General features: G+C 37.6%; 1 protein-coding gene and 1 pseudogene across 1 annotated transcript; both read right to left on the bottom strand.

Moving 5' to 3' along the window:
- Window positions 1-1638: 1638 nt before the first annotated feature.
- On the bottom strand, window positions 1639-7022 carry cldn15la (claudin 15-like a). Its single transcript, XM_031292529.2, has 5 exons — window positions 6607-7022; window positions 3053-3217; window positions 2488-2569; window positions 1841-1954; window positions 1639-1736 (listed from the first exon to the last, which is right to left on the bottom strand). Exons 1-5 carry the CDS (start codon window positions 6821-6823, stop codon window positions 1655-1657), a joined length of 660 nt encoding a protein of 219 aa, XP_031148389.1. The 5' UTR covers window positions 6824-7022; the 3' UTR covers window positions 1639-1654.
- Window positions 7023-14365: 7343 nt separating this feature from the next.
- Window positions 14366-19476, bottom strand: LOC116045213 (annotated as a pseudogene).
- Between the last annotated feature and the right edge of the window lie 3641 nt (window positions 19477-23117).

Here is a 23117-nt window from a genome sequence, read left to right as displayed (position 1 = left end):
TAATGAATGTGTTTAAGGTTATATATTATAATTAAAAATTTGTGTGGACAGGCAGAAAAACAAGATGTGTTCAGACGTCTGGGTCCAGAGTGAGGAAGCCTGAAGGTTGAGCACCAGGTTTGATCCGGTTTACAGTTAATTTGACAACGTCTATAGATAGACAGAGTGATGCTGTGGAGATTTAATCCACTGTTCTGCCTGTCAGCAAGTAAACTGACAGAGGTGGATTATCGCCCTGCAGAACATTAATCATCATTATTACACAAGAGATTACAATACACACACACACACCTACACACAAACAGACACACGCACACACGCTGACATACATGTGCAGGATACAACCTGTGTGGTCTGTTAATTTGAGATGCACTTTACTTTATTACACACATTCACGATATACGTGATGATAGATGATAGTAGTAGTAACCAGTATAAGGACATTTTTAAGTGACTGTCCTCACACAGAAACCAACTGTATAGGTTTATTGCACAAGCAACCGATATTATAATAATATAATACCGATATTTACATTTGTTGACCACATCTAGTGGCCGCAGTAACTATTACGAAAGTAAAGCAGGAAGTAAGGTGAGGAAGTATAGGATCGCCAAATGTCCTGGTAGCGAAATTACGAATCCCACTATGGCCACGCCAAGACCCGCCCTACAAAGCAGCTCGATTGGTTGGGGTTAGGCATTTTACCTTGAGTGGTTAAGGTTAGGATAACCGATTATTTTTCTAAACTTAACTAAGTAGCTTTGGTGCCTAAACCTAACCAAACTGGGACCAAAAGTCAACGGTCGCTTTGTGGAAGTTAACAGACTTTTACGGACATGTCTGCGATGTCACCTTACGTCCTCATTTTAGTAGTTTTACGTGACTAATTTTAAGCCAAACCCTAATGTTTCACTAACCCTAAGTATTTGTGTTGCTTAAACGTAACTATTTCTGTTACACGTTTACGTTTAATAAACATGACGTATACGTGTTTAAAACGGCCACCTTGCAGCCGTCATATATGTAGTTTTGGGAGTCATTGACATTCAACTTTTCATTCATTTAGGTATGAGGACATGTTGGTTTATTTATGTTTTTGTTAACAATTCATAAGGATATGCACAATGATATTGAGACTCACAAATGTGTATATTAAACATCAAAAAAGAATCACAACATAAAATGTGAATGAAATATGTTTCATCAACATGTATGCAGGCCCTTTAAACCTTTAGAAAACAAACCAGAAGCCTAATTTATTATGTAACACAAACTTTATTCTGATAATAATAAACACCAAACAGAATTACACAATCACTAACAACCATCTAATCTTTATTTATCCTCAAGATTTAGGTTTCCACGTCAAACACTCTTTATAAAAATAAGCTAATATTTCAAAAGGACAGAAAAAGAACCACATGTCCATATATGTTATGAGACATTTATCAGCAGACATGGTGTGTTTACAGTAATTATCATATTATGGGAGCTGTCCTCCCATCTGGGGACAAACAGCTGCTCTCCTAAAAAAAAGACTTATTTTTAGGGTCTCAACTTTGTTACGTCAGTTTACATGAATCAGGTTAAAGTTAGGGGCGTCGGCATGTGAAGGTAAGCCCGTACAATGTCCTTACAAGTGTTGATGTGTCTTTAGACGTAAGCTCTGGCTGAATCTGGATCAGACTTGTTTGTAGCCGTGTAAACCTTCTGTGGTTTGTTTCCATAAAAACCGCTGCGAAACAAGATAGAGAGACACAAAGTCAGACTCAAACTGAGCGATAAAGTCACTGAAATTAAAGAGATCCTTTTTGAAAGAAGGATAAAAAAAGGACTTACCCTTTCTTGCCTCCAGCTGTTGCTCTCTTACAGGCGGTGCAGAGGAACGCTCCACCCAGTATAGCCAGAGAGGCTCCGCCCCATCCCATGTAGAGACCAGTACTCAGCTCGAACCTGCAAACACAGAACTCAGAGTTTACAATAAGCAACAGGCTGTTCTCATGAAGCATTGGTATACATAGCTATGAAAGGTAAAGCACTGTAATTGTAATGTATTCCACGTATTAATCACTGTCAGCAGCACATTGACTGCTTCTGTATAAGAGCGTGAAGATCCTCGTAGAGAGGAGGTCGGGGGGGATGTTTGGCTCCTAAAACACAGGGCTTTCAAGAGGGGGAGCAGCGTTCATGTCCCGGAAGAAGTTAAAGAGAAATCACAAGACTTTCACCCAGGAAACAGGTGTTCAACTCCAATGTTATCCCATTCGCAGCGATATTTGCTGCTCTGGGTAAGCCTTTGGCTTCATTTTTCAAGGCACTAGGACGGGACTCTTGGCATCAGTATCTGACGCTCTTGATCCCTGACGCGTTGATATCTGACGCTGAGAGCCACTGACCAAGTGTCAGTTTTTGACGGGTTGTAGAGTGAAAACGGGTTGACTTCTTGCCAATCACTTTTTATAGATGTGTGTTTGGGTTTAACTCACTTCACGCCTCCAAAGAACGGGTTGTGGAAGTCCTGCACGACTCTGTAGGCATACAGGGAACATGCGACCATGCAGCACAAACCTGCAACACACAAACAGAAAATGAACACAAATCGTTTCAGTAGTTTTCTTCTTTAATCTGTGATGATGGCTCCCTCTCTATGCTGACGATGCTGCCATATTTTCTGTTAGATATCTTATATCGTATCTTATATCGTGTCAGTGGTCAATGTTTTTTGATCTTCTGCCGTTTTAATTGGCTAAAACATAGTTTTATGTATGATCTCCAAGTAACTAGATATTAACATTGTGTTTTGTGTTTACGGTTATCCATATTTATTGACTTTATTTATTTATTCCTCGTAGTTTTATTTTATAAATGTTTATGTATTGTTGTATTTGTCTCAAATTTGTATTTCTGTTTTTAACGTTTCTCATTTCGAACTACGCTTTGTGCCTGCCATAAAATGTTTTAAGATTTTGTTATGCAAATCTAATTAAGCTATGCCTCTATCACATGTACACATGAAGGTAAAACATGTCATTACTCGGGCTGCAGACTCACCGGCAAGTATGCTCAGGATTCCTCCCGTGCCACAGATCTTGGCCTTGGTTCGGTCGGTGGCCGAGCCGATCTTGATGCACTTCAGCCCGAGCATAGACATGATCATGGAGCCAAGGCCGAGCAGCAGAGAGATGATCATCAGAGCCCGACATGCCTGAATGTGAGCTGCAGAGATGGAAAGATACAGCATCTTTACATCCTTAACATTTTCACCAAGACTTCAAAAAAAGTCCTTGCTGCTCGGTTCACGGACATATATTAAAAATGTGCAAACTGCTACTTTAAACATTACTATCAAATGAAAAACCTAAAAACAAAAAACTGACCTGATAGAAAACACATCTTTAAAATGATAATGTCACAACGTTTTGAGGACAAGTAGTTGTCACAATTTGCGCAGTTAAACCTGTGCAAATGTAGACATAAAGAAACAAAAAGAGTAAAATGCTGTCAAGCAGACAGCATCTCGGTGCCCCTCTCCTTTTTGCACGTCACCTCATTTATTTTGTTTGCAAACATTTGGTGCAAAGTTGTCCCCTTTCTGTGCAAAAGTCTAGGGCTGCTATTTTCATCATGGATTAATGTGTGGATTGTTTTCTGGATGAATGGATTAGTTGTTTAGTCTCTAAAATGTTGAAAAATGTGGATCAGTGTTTCCCAAAGCCCAAAATGACGTCCTCAAATGTCTTGTTTTGTCCACAACCTAAAGATATTCAGTTTACTATCCAAATTCACAAAGATCAGTGCTAACAGCCGCTTTAAGCCACACACCAAAATGATCAGTGTCTTCAGAGAGTTGATGGAAATTTAGCGTATTTATAAGGCCGAAAATGTAAATGTAAAAACGGTTTGTTCACTTATATGCATGACTAACACCATCCATGTTATTTCTGGGCAATTTGGTTGAAAGAAACCCATATTTCTGATACACAACAACCACAACACTTGCATGAAAATAGTCGCAAAACAAAATGAGAACTTATAGAGAAATGAATCCATTGAAGATGTAAAAGAAAAGGAGGAACTGGAAGTAACATTATGTGTGTTAGTTTTACTGCAGCTGTACTTTAGTCATTAATAATTAACAAAATGACCTCTAATGATCATAAAAACCTGCTGCACCTCTTTATGATCCGCACACAGTTTCAGTGAAACAGTAAACTGGGAAATGAACAATGAATCATACAATGTTATTATCAGGAATATTAAAGATGTGCCTCTTCTCCTGTGCATCAAATCAAAAAAGTATTTTCTTAAGTTAAACTCTCTCAGGGAAGGCTTTTTTCCAGCTTTAACCCTCTTTCTCTTCTTTCTGTGGCTCCATTTTCACAAACTTCTTTTATTCAAACTCACACAACTATAGTTTAAATTATCACAGAGATCCAAAAAGGTAAGATACCAAACATGGGCTGAAGTTCAAGGGACATGTTTCTGAAATGATGTACAAGACATCCAGGATATTTAAATTTGATGTGGGGAAAAACTTGTGTGTTAAAAGTATGATTGAATAATTTGTGGGTAAATGTAAGGGAGAGAATATGTGTTCCAGAGGTTAACCAGTCTGCATTTTTATGACTAAGAAAGCTATAATAAAAAAAACTTTTCTTTCTGTGGCTCCATTTTTGCAAACTTATTTGTGTTTTGTTCAAACTCACAGTACTTTATTTTAAGTTATCACGGAGATCCAAAAAGGTTTAAATATACCAAACATGGGCTGAAATTTAAGGGAAGTTTTTCATCAAGACATCAAGGATTTGAATTGGGTATAAAAATAAACACAGTCTTGTGTTTAATTATGTAAATTATGTTGAAATAGTATGGTTGCAAATTTGATCCATTTTCAAAGTTTCTATATCAGAAATTTGGGTTTCTTTCAACCAACTTGTCAAAAAAATAAATAACATGGATGGTTCCATACAACACTTTTCACAAGTAAAACAAATTATCAATTCACTATTTTCATTGAATTTGGGTGTTTTATGCAATGTTATAGCATTTGAAAAAAAAAAATAGTATAAGAACGTTGAAAAGAATTGACAAAAAAGCGACAGAAAATGTTCAAAAATAGTGTAGAAAAAACCATCAGGAAAAGTGACCAAAATGTTGAAAAAAAAGTTAAAAATGTTGACCCAGAAAAACTAAAAGTTGCATTGTCAAGAGGTAGACAACACAAGAACGGTTAAACAAGTTCATCACTTGATTTGGATGGAAAAAGAGAAAGATTTTGCACTTTACATAGTTTTGTTCTTGTCAGGCAGGGAAAAAAAACAACTTAATTAAGTCTAGAAAGGATCTTGGTTTGGCTTAAAGTCAGACATTACTTCCCTTCCGATTACACATGGGACGTAGTGCGTGACACAGCACTGTAAAGTAAAAATAAAACGTGCCTTTTAAACTTTGCTTTATTTTGCTGCTTGATTGTGGTGTATCCTCCATTTTATTGTCGGTGGATGACGAGGCTCAAAATGGCGCCCAAAAGACAATCTTCCATGACAGGTCTTGGGAGGAGAAACAATCCAGTGTTGAATTAACTTAACTAAATCAAGTTGTGGATGAAGTTTTCTTTGACAGTCGTTCTAACTAGAAACTGATCTGTTTCAGGCGGGAAAACGTGCGGCTGTAAAACCAACCAACCTTTGGACTAATGTGTCTGAAATGGTGCCACATGGCAGGTTGACCTATTTACTGTGCAACGGATCCAACAAGGTTTTAAAATAAATGTACAAAAGCTCACTTTTATGAGTGTTAGAAGCTCCACGGATCAACAGGTGAGGCTCAAACATTGGGCGTTAATTTCATCTTTTAAAACATGAAACCTCTGAGATTTCCTTCAGATTTCCTTCAGCAGCTTTTTGACCTCATGTATACGAGGAAGTTACGTCTTCTTCACCGCTGAGTCACTCTTAATCAGTTTAAAAAATGTATTTGTGTCACCAAAAAGTCAGGAAAGTTTGTTAGCAATTTTATTTTTTAAATCAGTTCGGTCAAAGAATCCTTTCTAAACAAGTTGCAGATGATTAAAATTTTGGCAAGAAGTCATTTAATTTAAACAGTTTCAGTGGCCCCAGTGGTGAATGTCACTTTTGAAATCTAAAAAAAAATAGAAACAGATCTAGAAACATTGTTTTTAAAGTTGACGAGGGTATCTGTTTTGCTTTATTTGGCCCTTATACTGTATCTTGTTTTGTTTGATTTCTTTCAACAATAACATTTTCCATATTTATATTATATGAAAGACTCGAGAAGCAAAAACCGAAACGCATCGAGTAGCTTTGATTTGTACAGCTATTTTTGCATTCATATATTATTCTCTCCTATTATATCATTATAATCACAATGTGTACAGCCTTTCATTGCATTTGATCTGTATATAAACAAAAAAAATCATTCATATCCATATTGTGTGTCTGAAAATGTTTTAAATTTGAAAGTATTAGAAATATCTAACAAAATGTCTTGAATTTGTGCTCTTTGTACTCCAACATGTATCCCATATGTACAATGTTTCAGAATACAATAAGCCTTGAATCTCATTGGTGGGTGTTGTCTCTTACCGGGAAGGGACAGCAGCGACTCAAAGTCTCTACACTCAGCGATGCCGGCGCTGTTCTCGGCGCAGGAGTGCCACAAGTTCTCAAACAGCCTCTGGGAGATGATGACGCTGCCGGACACGGAGGAAAGCTTCCAGTAGTCGTTGGCCAGCGCAGAACCGGTGACCAGCCAGCTGATTATACACATGAGGAACCCGGTCGCTTCCACAGCCGTCGACATGGTGGCAACGTTTCCAGAGAGACACCCAGAAAAAAATCCAACAAATCTAAAAACAAGAAGCCTTCTAAAATAGTGGCAGGAATGGTGGGATCACAAGGTCTTTTCTGTCCTAATTCAGAGCAAAAGTCAGAGTCAGGATGGGTTGTTGGAGGCTCTGGTCTCTCTCTGTCAGTTATTTCTTGTTAATCTGACATCTGTAGCTATAACCGGAGAACTTTACCCTCTCAGGGGCCATAAACTGCCAGGAGCCGCTCCCTGTAGTTCCCCTACCGCCTCCCACTCAGTATTGATCATGATGATGATGATGATTATGGCAGTGAGTCTTTCTGCCACACCTGAACTATCCTTGAAACCATCCACAGGTGTTTGTGTTGGCGTCCTGCGGGAGTCACACACAGAACTACAATCCTATTCAGTTTTATTTATAGTGTCAAATCATAACAGTTATCTCAGGAAACATTACAGATAGTATAGGTCTAGACCACACTCTATTTTTACAGAGACCCAACAATATCCCCCAAGAGCAAGCATTTAGTGCGATAGTGGTGAGGAAGAACTGCCTTTTAGGCAGAAACCTCGGACAGAACCAGACTCTTGGTGGGCGGCAATCTGACACTGCCCGTTGGGCGAGAGAGAGAAAAATGTGATTCATAATAATTATAGCAGTAAGTATTATGGAATCACATGATGAACAGTGGCAATTAAAGGAACAGTAAAGATAGTAGAACTGACTACTAGCAGTCGGAGTGGCTCCAAGAATGTACTTCTTCTCTTCAGTCGTCAATCGTTTCGATGCATTGCCAGACCCATCTCCACAGCGCTGTGGAGTAAAGGTCTGGCTACACCACAGATGCATTCTGGGACAGGAGAAAAAAAACCCGCTCTGGGTTGTTTGCATTTCTTCAAACCAATCACCATCGCGCTAAGCTCCGCTAACTTGTTTTGGTGGAACATTTGCAACCCCCAAAAGAAAACGCCACATACAATATTAAATGAAGATAACTGTTGACACAATACAGTAACGTGAGCTATTTAAATTAGCTGATACATGGTAAACCTCATTAGCTCTTACCAGTGTATCTCTGTGTGTACTTTGTCTACAGCAATCCCACCAATCAGTCCCAAAACGTCCACGTTAGAGAGGTATAGATGTGTTTTGGGCGTAACAATCAACCAATCAGAGATCATCTCCCATTCCCTTTAAAAGCCAGGCGCGTTTGTACCTTGGCGCATTGCTATTATGATGGAGGATTTGCACCGTAATATTTTTATTTTATCTTCTGCATGTGTGTGTGCTGCTGTGCGTCCCTGTGTGTGTAACAAGCATAGTGTGCAAGCACATTTTACTAATTTGCTGTTAAATAACAATGAAATGCTGTGTTATTGACTTTAGACGTAGCGATCACTTCCCGCTGCCTCAAGATAGCAATACGCCCAGAATGCACCTGAACACACCTCCCTGTAAGACCAGCACGCCCAGAACGCACCTGAACACACCTCCCTGTAAGACCTATTTAAACGACGTGGGCGCTGGACGGGAAACTGCGTCGGTCTTAAACTAGCAACGACACTTGCGTCGGGCTTTGTGCTGCGCCGCGCTGCGCAGGGTGCGAGATAGGGCCCTAACTGTTCTCCAACTGTCTTCATCATTATGAAACAAAAACACATTAAGTGTTGCCCCTTAAAAAGAGGGTTAAAATATTGCATAAATTAGGTAGGGTAGGAGTCACTAAACATAATTAACAATCCAGAAACCTATTATTGTTATAGGTCACAGAATGTTTAGCTGACAAATCTGCTGCATTTGAATACTAATCAGTAAATCAAGGATCCCCAAAAGAACATTTACTCAATTATATTAGATTTTATACGGAGTAGCGTAGCATAGACCTTAAAGATTCAGGGATTTTGAGAAAACATTTGGGGCTTTGGAAGCCACCCCCTCGCTCTGCCCCTGAAATAAATTACAGCTGAAAAGATTCAAATGAGCTAAAATAGAAACTGAAATAACCAGCAACAGTTATTCCTCTGAATCTGAGATAAACATTTATTGCAGTGAACTTTCCAACAACATCTGCTCAACATCAGTTTCAGCATTTGTTTTTATTCTGGTTTTAATCTGTGCTACTGCTTTAAACTTTTCTCACTCTGCTACAAACGGAAGTTTACTGTTCACATCGTCCATCCGGTGAACAACTTGTTTATAAAGGAGAAGTTGGTCTCTAGCAGCAGGAAGTTAAAGGATAATAAAAAAATGTATGTCCAAATAAGGAGCTCCAGACACTGCCCTGCTGTCAGGCCGATGAGTCAAATGAATAACAAGCCAGTGATACCAATGACATAACTTCTTCGTCACTTTATAAGACCTGAAACTGTTGTTATGAATGGATAAATTGTGGAAAATATGATACATTTAAGTTATTTCAACACCACATACCTGCTGTTTATTGAGTCTTCTTGTAAAATTGATTTGACTTAAATGGTAACTTCAGTTTTTTTTTATCCTGGACCCTCTTTGAGTGACTGATGGGAACAACAATCTTTGAAATTGGTCCAGTGTTGAGCAAGATCGTGAAACAAGCTGCAATGTAACCCTAAAAAAAATAAGATCCTTTTTGTTTAACATGGAACAGTGAAAAATCACTATCACCAAACCCACCGAAATCCATGTAAATAAACAGGACTTTTATCATTGTAAAACACACTTCATTCAAAGTCAACAGAAACAAAATAAAACTATGAAAAGCTGTCTTGGTTCATCTTTCCACTGTTCTAACAATCATCACTCTGGTTTGGTTGAAATAAACCCTTAATTCACCCATTTACATGTGGAAATATGCTGGCCCTATACACGCTAAAAGTACTGATTATTTACATGGAGTCTGGTGGAAATATGCTGGCCCTATACACGCTAAAAGTACTGATTATTTACATGGAGTCTGGTGGGTTTGGTGATGGTGATTTCGGGGCTGTTTCATGTTAAACTAAAAGGATCTTACTCTTTAACTAAAAGGTCTATCTCTGTAGGGATCCTTTGCATAATGTTGTCAGACACTTAGAATAATAATCTGAGTCTGTCAGCGGCAACAACAGAACTTTTAGTGGACGCTGACTGATGTTGAACATTTGTCCTGTAGTGTTACATCGCAGCTCAGTTAACACTTGCTAGTTACAGTGTTCTCGCTCAATACTGGACCAATTTCAAATATTTTTGTTCATATTAGTCACCATTAGACACAAATGCAGGAAAAATAGAAAAAAAAACTACATTACCCTTTAATGGAAAAGTAAAATCTGCTTGAACTCGTATGAACATATTTTAAAATGTTTTGATGTGTGTAGTTAGAATGAATGAACATATGAGATGATGTTTTGGCAGGCTGATGGTTTTCAGGCTAAAACAAAGATAGAAACAAAGCAGATGGTCAGTTTGCAGGTTGCGTGAGTGGTTGTGTTTTATGGCTTTATGGTCGCGAACAGTTAATGTTTGAACATCATGAGAGTCCAAAGTCTGACACTTCACACCCAATCTGTCTGTCCACAGATACACAGAAACATTAGTATTATTATCAGACTGGACACAATTCTGGGAAAGAAAATACACTACTTCTGCTTCTTCTAAAGTTATCTAACTTTCTTTACAACAAACAAAGAAGTACATGCTTTTGCAGTTGAAGAAGAAATCCACCTTGAGTGGATTTTATCTTGATACTTGAGAAAAACTATGATTGTTCAGTATTTGTTGCTCACAAGAAACTCTCGATCTAAAGCAACACATTGTCATGAACCCACTTTCACGTGACGACCGTCCACATGACGGTTAACTTTAGCAGAGAAAAGGTGACTGTGAGTCGGGTGCAGAGCACCGTGAGGGGACAGTCGTTTCAGCGGCCGTTGCCGGGGCCGGAGTTAGACGCTGTAAACATTCGGGGCTCAGAGCACAAACCTATTACCCTGGAAAGCCAGAGTTCTCGCGAGAGCACAATTTCAATTTGATGAACGAGTCACTCTGGCATTCAGTAATGATGCTCATTAACTATGCCCTGGTAGCCGAGCTGCACCAATCACAACATTGCATCTGATATAGGCGGGCCAGAGGCGAGCTAAACAGATGACGACACTTTCATCTACTAGTTAGCTTCGCTGGTAGCTAAGAGATTAATCTACTAGTTAGCTCCTCTGGTAGCTAAGAGTTTAATCTACCAGTTAGCTCCTCTGGTAGCTAAGAGTTTAATCTACCAGTTAGCTCCTCTGGTAGCTAAGAGTTTAATCTACCAGTTAGCTCCTCTGGTAGCTAAGAGATTAATCTACCAGTTAGCTCCGCTGATAGCTTAGAGTATCGGGCTCTGGATACATGTCTGGATTTACAGGCTACAAACCTATACCTATAACCTGAAAACATGCTCCATTTACGTTCCATTTAGTTCATGGATTTTGGTGAATGTGGGCATTAAATGTATTTTGTGAGAAAGCAATGAAAAATGATTCACAGTTTGGTCCACATAGATTTCTGTTTAGCTGATAGTGTTAAGACATTTCACATTGTGACTTCAGTTTTGACCACTGTAAAAGTATAACAATCACTGGGGACATTTTTATACTTCACCTACTACTAATTATACTTAGCCTACAGACTTTCACCGTGTAATACCGAGTATTTTTACAGTGGAGTATCAGTACTTTACTGCAGTAAAGGATCTTAATACTTTCTCCAACACTTCATACAAGAAACAACAAAAAAGAGACAAGGAAAACACAAATAAAGAAACACAAGACCTGTAGTTTGAAGCAGTGAGTCTCTGCAGCCACCAGAGGACAGCAGTGTCAAAGTAACAACAGGAGGAGACAGAGGTCATCATCATTTTATTGGTTATTATAAGGATCCCTATTAGCTGTCACCTAGACAACCGGCTAGTCTTCCTGAACATGTCAATAATTCAGACAATATTAAAACATTTTATGACACATACAGGAAAAGAAAAAGAAAAGAAACATAACAAACTCTAACAAGTATAAAACAAAATGCTTTTTTTATTTAGATAAATCATCAAGAACAGGTTCTTATTTACAATGGTGGCCTGACAAGTGGCTAAGCCACTTAGGGAAAGGGAAAGAGGGCTAGAACATGAATACATTAGACATACATACAGTTTAAATGACATAAAATACAATTTTAATACAACCCAGACAGCAGTAAACACGTATACAGAGAGGAACACACAGGGACATGGGTGAGTATATCAAGGAAAGAACCCCCCAAAAAATAATCTGAAAAACTAAATTACATTACACAACATAACACAGAGGTTAAGAGTTAACATAGGTAGCTCACAAAGACGAATGAATATTTATTACAACAAAATAAAATAAGAAAAGAAAAATATGGCTGTTGTGTTATGTGTTAACATGTCTTCTTTCAGATTAGTGGAAAGAAAACATTTATTTTACTACACTTTGTTTATTTGTGTCTGTAGATTTCTCCTAAATCTACCAAAAGTTATTTCTGAAATTTCAGAAAACGTGTAATACAAATATTAATTATCAAAATGAAGTAATCAAATGGGGAAGGTTGATGGTGATATCTATTAGTTACATTTTTTAACCCATTCACCTGCAGAGTCTCCCCCCAACCTGTATGGTTGGTTATGTAAATTATGATTGTGTTTTCAGAAGCTTGAGTTACGGCGGTGCAGCGATAGGTTGTTTGATGTTAACATGTTAACATGGACGCTCTAGTTCTGCTGTTAGAGATGCAGATGTTTTTTTGAGGGGGTGAAACAACAAGATGACTTGTTTGTCTCTGTGGTTTGTGTTCTGTCGCTCTGATCAATGATAACAGATGTACCGCTTATTTTTGGAAAATACTGCGGTCGACTTCTTAAACATTTATGTGTATGTATAATAATGATGTATTACTACACATTCTTATTCATAATATCCACTGTTTTATGAATCAGAGTTTAGTAAACAATTATTTATGATTTAAGGGGAAAATAATAAAAAAATATTTGTACACTTTTATTCCGTTTTTATTTTTTATTTTTTTATTTATTTTGATTGGTTTATTCTTAAAAATAAACAGAAATATAATGTATGTGATGTTTGTGGTTTTGTATATACTGCACATGGTTGGTTTTTATTCACTCATTTTATTTTTATTTTTGATTTGAGCTGTTTCTTTCTCAGATTAATAACAGATCCAAGCTGAGAGAGTGAATACTGAGAGCTGAACTCAAACTCAAGTTCCTGGAATGATCCTTTAACCAGAGTGGATGGTTGTAACTGTCATTGTGTTGTTAATGTGAGAAAGGCTGCAGAGCAGAAACCCACACAGCCCGTCTGCTGCAGGAAAGGAAGTGGTGATTCGCTGTCAACAGTTTTTATGATTTCTAATAACCACTGAGAACACTCTGCATAATGTATTAAAGAGAAACCCAAGAACAGAAAATATACTATGAACTATGAAATATCTACCAGACAGCTGATTATTCAAATTATCATCATACAAGTCACAATTAAAAGTAGAAATAAACTAAAGTATCTAAAAACACCACAAAATTTAAACTTAGTACCTGTTAAGATCAGTGATCCCGGGTAACGCGTTACTCTAATCTGACCACTTTTTTCAGTAACGAGTAATCTAACGCGTTACTATTTCCAAACCAGTAATCAAATTAAAGTTACTTATCCAAGTCACTGTGCGTTACTATTTTTGTCATTTTCCTTAGTAAAAATATATATTGTTTTTGCTTTCTTCTTGCGTCTCGGGGAGTGAAGTCACGTATGCGACGACAAGTCACGTTTTCAGCATGTGGACAGTTAACGTGTACCACGCAGCGACACAAACGTAAACAACAATGGAGGGAGGAGAGAGATGCGCGTTTTCTAGCTGGAAATACAGTCACTATTTTGAGTTTGTGTCAGCTAAAGATGGCAATATTAAGGTTCGTTGTACTGGTGGCGACAAAGTGCTATCTAGCTACAAAAATACTACGTCAAATTTGAAGAAACATTTGGAGTCGCAGCACCGCACAGTCAAATTTACAGAGCAAGTCCCGCCAGGTGGTGCAAAGCAGAGAGCAGGAGGTCCCCCACCACCAAACAACAAAAGCTGGACTTCGGTGCAAAACCAGTAAGTGGGGGAGAGTTGAAGAAGTTGGTCGGGCAGTATGTTGTAGAGGAAATGCTGCCCTTAAACACGGTTGACTCGCCTTCGTTTCGTGCGATAATAAACAAGATCCCTAGTACTGTCAATGCCGAGTTGCCTCACAGAACAGCTTTGTCACGGTTGTCATTTTTATGTTGAGGCTGTGGGGGTGTTGTCAGCAGCTACTGAATGTAACTAATAAAGTAACTTGTAATCTAACTTAGTTACTTTTAAAATCAAGTAATCTGTAAAGTAACTAAATTACTTTTAAAATCAAGTAATCTGTAAAGTAACTAAGTTACTTTTTCAAAGTAACTGTGGCAACACTGGTTAAGATATATATGTATTTATATGGTTCAGATGACAACTATAACAAGTCATAATTGATATTTGTGAATAGTGATTAAAGTGATAAATGAGATGAATTGATGAGATTTGATGGCGAGAAAAGTCGAGCAGAAAACAGTCAGTCAGCATGTGTTCAGTTGGTGGACGGTCCCTTGTTTCTGAGGATCATCAGCAGAGAGAGTCCACAGCAGTACACCAGACTCTTCACTATCAGCTGTGTGTACAGCAGACAGAACAACTTCACCCTGCACTGAAACTGGAAGGACACTGAGACACACACACACACACACACACACACACACACACACACACACACACACACACAGACAGACACAGTTTTCAGTATATTCTAATATATATATTTCATCAGAACATCTTCAGATTTTCATCAGTATAACTTGGACGTTTCCAGACGGGACAACCACCTTCACATAAAGACGGGGGTCGGCTACAATTTACATGAAAGTTCAAAGGCCCCTATTAAAAACAAACAAGTCAAATCTCTACCAAGCTTTTCAGTTATGGAGCCAGGACAGTGACTGTAAGTGTTGACATTGAAAACAGAAGCTGAAGTGTAAAAGGTTATTGAAGGAGAGTGAGCAGGTGATCTTACAGTCAGCTTCCTCCAGAGCTAGCTGGTCTGGTGGATCTCTCTCTGGAGGACAGGAGGCTGCTGGAGCTGGAACCTCTGAAACAGAAAAGCAGTGAAATGTTTGGAGTTGCAGTGACAAATGTCAGTCATCTACTCCTCTGCTCTCTTTGACAGCATCTCCACATGAAGCTGAATCACTGCTGAACACAGTCACCAAGCCTTCATTAGGGTCAGCTCTGTGCGTTGCTATGGTTGTTGTACAAAAAGCAACAGTTTGCAAGGCTGCTGTAGAGATGCTGACTTTTTCAAGAAGCTGGTTGAAGGAATGAAAGAGGGAGGCTGTGTTCACATAATCCAACAAGTCCAAAAATCCTATTTTGCACGGCTGCATGTAAATGGGAATATTAGAGGAATATTCTCTTTATTTAGCTATGTAAACAGCTTAGTCAGAATATTGTCTTTTTCAGAATAAGAGATAAACCGAGTTATTAAGTGCATTTCAGTGCTGAACACAGTCACCAAGTCTTCATTACCTTGTTCTGTTTGGGCATTCACTGGTCCCCCCTCATGCTGGACCTCACAGCGGTATTTATATGTGCTGTTCTCTTGCTGATGGATCAGCAAGATGGAGGCGGTGCGTCCTGACTCTCTGATCTCCAGCTGCTCTCCCTCATCAGGGAGCAGATCCTCCAGAGGACCATTCTCCTTTCGTCTTTTCCAGGAGAACTGGACCAGAGGAGGAAACATGGCTGAGGCCAGACACAGCAGGGAGCTCTTCCCCTCCAGGTGGGCTCTGGATGCTGCTGGGTACACGCTCACCACGGGCTTCACTACCGGCTCATCTGAAGTTTGACAGCAGCAACAAGCAGCACAGACACACATTCACACAGTCAACAGCAGCTTACAGCACTGCATTCAGTCTGATCCTGGAAACTACATGGACTCTGATCACTAAACTACTCATCAATACAGCACAAAGTTCACTATATATACTGTATTCACCTTCATATCAAACACACGGATCATCTCATGTCAGCACGTCTTATATGGAGACTAAAGACAATTATGGATTTGGCAATTCTTCATGTCAATGTACAAAGTCAACTAACTATAATTATTATTACTAACAAGATATAGTGATGGCATGTTCCTTCATAGAATGGACCATTGCTTTTTATACTTTCACATATAATACTTGAGCAATTTTTAAGTACTACAATCTATATAACATATTTTAATATTTATTGAAACTACACAATTAATAAAAAAAATGTCATAATTTCTAACAACAATGTTCACATTTATACACAACTACAATAAAATGTTCAACAATAAGTGTTGCCCCATGGCCCGGGGCAAGTAAATATAACAACAACAAATAAGATTTCAATAATTTATATTTTAAATGTATGTGGTCAAAAACAGATAGAAATCACTGTCTCTCTGGTAAGTTAAGTAATTGTAATTAGATGTGATAGTTATTTTTTAAATAACAGCCTCCACTTTCAGTATGAACTTTAACTCATCTATGACTCTGTTCATGATGTGTTTATACATTTTATATAAAGATCAAATATAACTATTTATTTGAGTCTTTGTCCTTATTTGATAACCACTAATGAAAAACTATTTGTATAGGAGCCAATAAAGATTGATTTCGATTTTTTACGTCAAAATATTCTCAACATTAAACCGTGAATGATTTTTATTCAACAGATTCTCACTCCCATCTCCTAAAATACAGACGCTTGGTCAGGTTCCTTTGGCGTTGTTATTGATGATAAAAGTCTCCTTTAGTGTCAGATCTAAACGTGTTTTATCTAAACGTGCTGGGTCGGGACTATGCGGCCCATTTTTGACCAGTTAGGTTTAGGAAAAGATGGTGGGTGGGCTTACGTTTCCAGGACACGCGGGACAAGAACGGGACGGTTGGGTTTAGGAAACGTGACACGCGGGACACGATCCCCGGTCTCCTGGGTGAAAGTCCTGTGTGGTCTGACCCATCCACCCCCCCAACCAACCTCCCTATGCAGATTTTCAGTCTTTCATACTACTCTCTACCGTAGTCTCTCTTAATGCTAAGTCATATTCAAGCTCCATGTAGCTGCTGCTCTCCCTGGTGCTCTCTACAAACACGCTGAAGGAGCTTTTAGCGTCTCTTCAGACGCTGACAGCCACTGTCCAAACGTCCTTATTTTACGAGTTCGGAGTGAGAACGGGTTGTTTTTATGATATATCAAATTTAAATAAAAACTGCAATATAATAAACGGACTATCTTGATCCCTGATTGTAAATTAACATATAATAATTATAAAATGTTCCTTCACACAAAGGAAATGTGTTGTAGAGTTAACTTACATATTAAAATAAATTACATATTTATCTTTTCATAAAATACAATTATCATTTTAATTACTACAATAGGCTACATACGATATATATATATATATATATATATATATATATATTTTCCACCTTATATTTTACTGTAATTGCTTAAGAAACAAATCAATATATGAGTAATTTCATGGTATTTTCACAACAATTTTACCTTTTATACACAATTACAATAACATTTTCATATTATGTTAATCATCAAATACTATTTATATTAAAAGTACTGAGATACATGTAAATATATGTTTGTGCTGTTATATATATAATCGTGTATCATATATATAAATATATAAATTATGCCTAAGTTATATTTATTGTAATATATTCAGTATCTCTGTGTCTTCATGTATAAATATATCTTCCACTAAAAGACAAATGTACCATCATATAAATATATAAAAATATAAAAAAAAAATATATATATAAAATACAATTTACATTTAAAAATTATTTATTAATTATCTTAAACAATATAATTAAAGTTATACTCTTTATAAAATACATTTACTGACATATATTAGATTATGTTTAACATCATATATTATCTTATTGCTGATTAACTGAGAGGATCAAATACTGTATGTTTCTAACATTTCATCAAACTTTTTCTATAAATCAGTTTAATCTCCTGCAGAAATAAAGAATAACTGGAGTTGTGCAGTGAGATTTAAACATGTTTTCAGGAACTATGAACCTTTTTATGTAACAATAGCTGCATGGCTGCAAGAATTCTCTTCTAATGATGAAAAACTAACATGTGAAGCCTGAAGCAGCAGAAACTCATTAAACACATTTTCAACTTGTTCATTACAACAACTGAAGGAAATTAATGTTTATTCTTACCTGATACAATCAGTTTAGTTCCAGAGCCAAAGATCTTGTACCATCTATCTGCCTCCCACAGTGAAACTGAGTGATACAAAAACCTGTCAGCTGTTGAATGTGTCTGCTGAGGTGAACCAGTCCAAATTTTTAACCAGTATCATATTCCAGCTCCATGATGTGTTTCTCTAATGTTCATATTAACATGACTGTCTCTTCTTTTATGTCCTTTTTAGACCCACTAGCAGAGTGTCTCTGTGGATCGTTGGTTCAGACGTTCATGTTCCTCAGAGGATGAATCCTACTGACTTTGATAAGTTTTTATCCAGTAACATCATCAGCTCACATTTTAACATTGTCCATTACTATACATGTATAATGTCTCTGTGTTGCAATGTAGTCTTGTTTTTATCTGAAGTAGAAAGAGTTGTGATCTTCCTACATTTTTAAATAATTGCTGAACTTCAATTCAACTCAATTCAATTTTATATCAATCATAACAAGAGCTATCTCAAGACACTTTACAGATAGAGTAGGTCTAGACCACACTCTATAATTTACAAAGACTCAACAATTCCAGTAATTCCCCCAAGAGTAATTTATTTTCTTTCTTTCTACTTTCATTAGCATTTAGTGTGACAGTGGTGAGGAAAACTACGTTTTTATCCAGTAACATCATCAGTTCACATTTTTATATTGTCCATTACTATACATTTATAATGTCTGTGTGTTGCAGTGTAGTTACTGACAACACACCCTTCAGGAAGGCCTCATCACACAACGCCACAACCAAGGTATTCACCAAATCACAACCACACTCTAGAGATCTACACACCTGACCGTTTGACGAGCCCCCAAATATGTTACGGCCACAGCAAACAAACACAACTTAAATGTGACCGTCAACATATCGAATAACACCAAACCTGAGGATTAGTTAAAGTAAATTAAGCTGTATTCACAAATTAACTATTATTGATTAAACCAAAACTACGGGAGTCTGGAGGTCTGGCCACAAAGAACAGAAGAAGAGAAGAAGCCTGAGCCAACCCATCAAGGGCCGTCAGACCCAGAACTCCCCAAACTAAAAAGTAGTAACTAACTAACAGAAACAAAGCTGAGAAAACTAGACTACCAGACCTCCATCCTCAAAGCAAAGATACCCAAAAGAAGAGAAGAGAAACCAACGGTGATCAGCTGCTCCAGTGTCAGAGACAGATTTCTGTCTCCCAGCCTCTCTTATATCCAGGGGAGGGGCCACCCTCACTCAGACATCAGGAACACCTGAGATGAACAGAGGAAAAAGAGAGCAGGGTGGGGAGCGCCTAACATCCATTACTATACATTTATAATGTCTGTGTGTTGCAATGTAGTCTGTTTTTATCTGAAGTAGAAAGAGTTGTGATCCTCCTACTTTTTAAATAATTGCTGAACTTAAGGTCAGAAATATTAAAGCTGAAATTAACGTTATTGGATGAAAAGATTTGTTGCAATTTAATCATTCATTCAAAGTGATTTCAGTGTTTGGATGAATATATATAGGGTCTGACATTAATATAATTATACTTTGTTTTAAAACCTTCAAATATCTTCAATCCATATTCTGTTACATGCTGTCATTAGACATTTCTCTGTTGATTAACAGTTTATAAGACATCTTAAAATGTGTATAAATATTAGGATTTATCCTCTGGGGACCATGAACATCATGTCTGGTCTCTGGTTCTGGATCAAAGTTCTGGTTGGATGAAAAGACTAAAGTGAGATTATCTGCTGAAATCAGTTCCAACATGTGATGTTAGAAATGGGTCTGCAAAGCTTTTATTTTGAAGGAGACACAGGAAGTGTTTGCATTAAGAGCAGATCAGCATTGTGAGGAGGAACAGACTTTATTCCTGCAGCAGGTCAAATCAGAGGATTTAATCTTTAAATGTTGAAGCTGGTTTTTGGTTTCATCATTTTGCCAATGTTCTCTACATTTTGTAAATTGCTTTTCAAAAAGGAATTATTTATGTTTTCATTTAGTAATCACTATATCACTTAGTAATGCGTTACAGCCCAACACTGTGACTCTGGCTGAGATGGAGGTGAAATATGTGAACCTGGGCTGTGGTTTACTGATCTCTTCCTGTCACAAACACTGTTTGACATCTGTTCATCTGGAGGTTTTTGTTCAGGCTGCAGGGAGACTTTCTCACTGTGGAGAACAGACTTATAACAGGAGCAGTAGTAGGTGGCTGAATGATTGAGTTTAGCTTTCTGGATCTGCAACTCCCAGCTGTTCTGTTTATACACAGCTGAGAAATCATCTTTCTGAGAATGATTGAATCTCTTATCTATGTCGCCATTACTCTTGTCAATATACAGAATCAGTGTGAATGTTTCTGTGTCTCTCTCCTGGTACCAGTATACTTCATCATAGTCACAATGCTCAGTGCCTCGACAGCTGAAGGAGACGTCTCCACCAACTCTCCTGAAATCATCCTGAATCAGCTGTGTTTCCATGGCGGCCAGCGCTGTAGAGAAACAGACAGGTAGATGAAGGTGAGTGTGAGCCAGTGTTTGTTAAAGGTGGAGTTTGTTGGCTCCTGATTGGCTGGAAACACTCACCTGAACACAGACAGCACAGAGCAGCAGCTGGGAGGAAAAGCATTTAGTTCAGTGGTGTTTCCTCTGGTGAACCTGGGGAGAAGTGGAGCTCTGATGCAGCTGAGGCCAAACAAGGACGAGCTGTGAGATCAGACGAGGACCACGTGGTTTCTAACAGCTCCTCACATCTCCCATCAGCCCCTGCAGCAGACAGATAAGGCTGCTGTCTGAGTTTAAAAACAGGTGGAGCATTTTATTATTTAAATTAATGTGAAACTATTTTGATGATTGAAGTCATTTCATTTATTAATGTTAATAAAGTTAATATAAAATAGAAATGTTACATTTCAGGATTAAATATTCAAATATGTTTATTAATATATTTGTAATTGATTTTATTAACAATTTTATTCATTTTTTTATAATTCAATTTTTTTTAAAGAATTTATTTCTTAATTTAGATTTTTTTTCTTGTAATCATTTCTATTTGTTGGAGTAACTTATTTTAAATATTTTTTAATATGTTTAACTTTGACTTATTTTTAAATAGTTTATTATAGTTAATATTGTTAATGTATGAGTAATAAATGACCCTTCGCTAAGCGAAATTACAAATCAAACAGCTTATCCATAAATCTTGTGGAATAAACACAAGACATTAGCTTGACCACTTTCCAATGATAACATTCTCCTACTTATATTTTAAGAGATTAACAAAATGCTGAAATATATTTTAAAGTATGTCAGTGAGCCTCCATCTTGCCTTTTATCATCTTAAGGATGGGTTAATGACAGATGTGTACCCACTCGATCGCTCTCTGGGACATGTTTTCAAGCTAATCAAATGTGTTTTTAGCTTGAAACAAGCTAGTGCGGACCGCTGATTAGCTTACAATGCTAGTATTCGGGGCCAGGGGCGGAGCCAGACGAAATAAACATTCGGGGCTTAGCCCAAACCTAGGGTGGTCCGGGGGCATGCTCCCCCGGTGGAGATTTTTTTCCCAATTACGTCAGCTAAATGCACTATTTTTCAGGCTGTTTGAGATAATAGAATGCCTAAAATTCTATACACTATCTGGGAAAATGATGATAGTTACTCAGTAAAAAAAAAACAAAGAAAATCACCCAGTAGAGCCTACAACCTATTTTGTATTTAATTGTTCTCCGGCTGCAGTGAATCCAAAACACCAAAACTGTTAAGGATGACTCATTTTCACTAAAAACTAATAAGAGGCAACCATTATCTGACTATTTTAGTCAGATAATGTTAGCCTACATAGGTAAAATTGGAATTTGGTGTAAACATCATTACTAATCTTGGTGGTATTTCAGGAAGGAGGTTTACCAAACTCTGAGTCTAACCCTGATCTCTGAGTTGATTTACCCTGAGATGGGAAACTCTGAGTTTTCGGTTTCAGAGCAGCTGATATGAGTTGGTTCAATCAACTCAAGAGTATGTTCACCACCACAATAAAAAGGCAGCATGAATGGAGCCATGATACTACGATTCACCATGGCAACAACCACAAACAAACGGGTCGGCGGAAATACTCATGCGCACATACGGCGAGTTAAAAAAAAAAAAAAACGGCGGCTGCTGCAAAAGACGGAGAATGTACGTGGGAGAAAATTGCTGCTAGAGTAAATGCGTATATTCCAATATAGTGTATTTCATATTTAATCATAAGTATAGCCTAATATTACTGGTGAAATGGTATTGAACCTAAAATCTATTTCATTTCTGCGGACGAAAAAGTCCTAGTAGTCCTAGTCCTACTAATCCCATTCTGAGGCTGCAGCACCATCATTAACAGCATTATAATTCATAATCTTTTATTTCAAAGTGTTTACATCATTCACCTGCAATCTTGTGGAACTACTTTTAAAAACGTTTAAAACAGAGCGAGTCACACTAGCCCTTTGCTACAGTGGCTTTACTATGCTCTGCATCACCAATGTTGTAAAGACAAATTCTATTTGCAAAACAACGTAATGCGACACAAATAATCTGCTGGGATGTAAGAGCATAGATGGGTGACGTTAGTGATATGAGAACGGATAAGGTTATGTAGCCTAGGCTAACTGATCGACTGGGAAGAAAAACAATAGGCCTACCGCTCAAATAGGAAGTTATCTAAAAATTAAAATGTCGGGGTTTCAATATCATCTCCCGACATATCACCCTGCGAAGTAAAGCAGCTTCTTCATCAACAGGATCGTCGACAAAAGGAAATGCCATGTTTTGAGAAATAAAACGTTTTATAGTCTGCCTAACATGGTTAATAAACCAACATATTTTTTTTTTTAATTCATGCCGATAACAAACTGCGCTAAAACGCGCCTGATACAGAATGAATGAATGAGGAAATGAAAGAGCGCTGTGTCAGAGGGAGGAGAC

This window comes from Sander lucioperca, chromosome 9, assembly GCF_008315115.2.
Source record: "Sander lucioperca isolate FBNREF2018 chromosome 9, SLUC_FBN_1.2, whole genome shotgun sequence".
NCBI classification, from domain to species: domain Eukaryota; kingdom Metazoa; phylum Chordata; class Actinopteri; order Perciformes; family Percidae; genus Sander; species Sander lucioperca.
This window is presented reverse-complemented; position numbering and strand designations above follow the sequence as displayed.

Excerpts from the sequence above, each read along its gene's own strand:
- cldn15la (XM_031292529.2), bottom strand. The coding sequence starts at position 6,823 with ATGTCGACGGCTGTGGAAGCGACCGGGTTCCTCATGTGTATAATCAGC. Across the intron at positions 1,955-2,487 it reads CCGTTCTTTGGAGGCGTGAA|GTTCGAGCTGAGTACTGGTC; the intron begins GTGAGTTAAACC and ends CTGTGTTTGCAG. Across the intron at positions 1,737-1,840 it reads ACAGCTGGAGGCAAGAAAGG|CGGTTTTTATGGAAACAAAC; the intron begins GTAAGTCCTTTT and ends CTTGTTTCGCAG.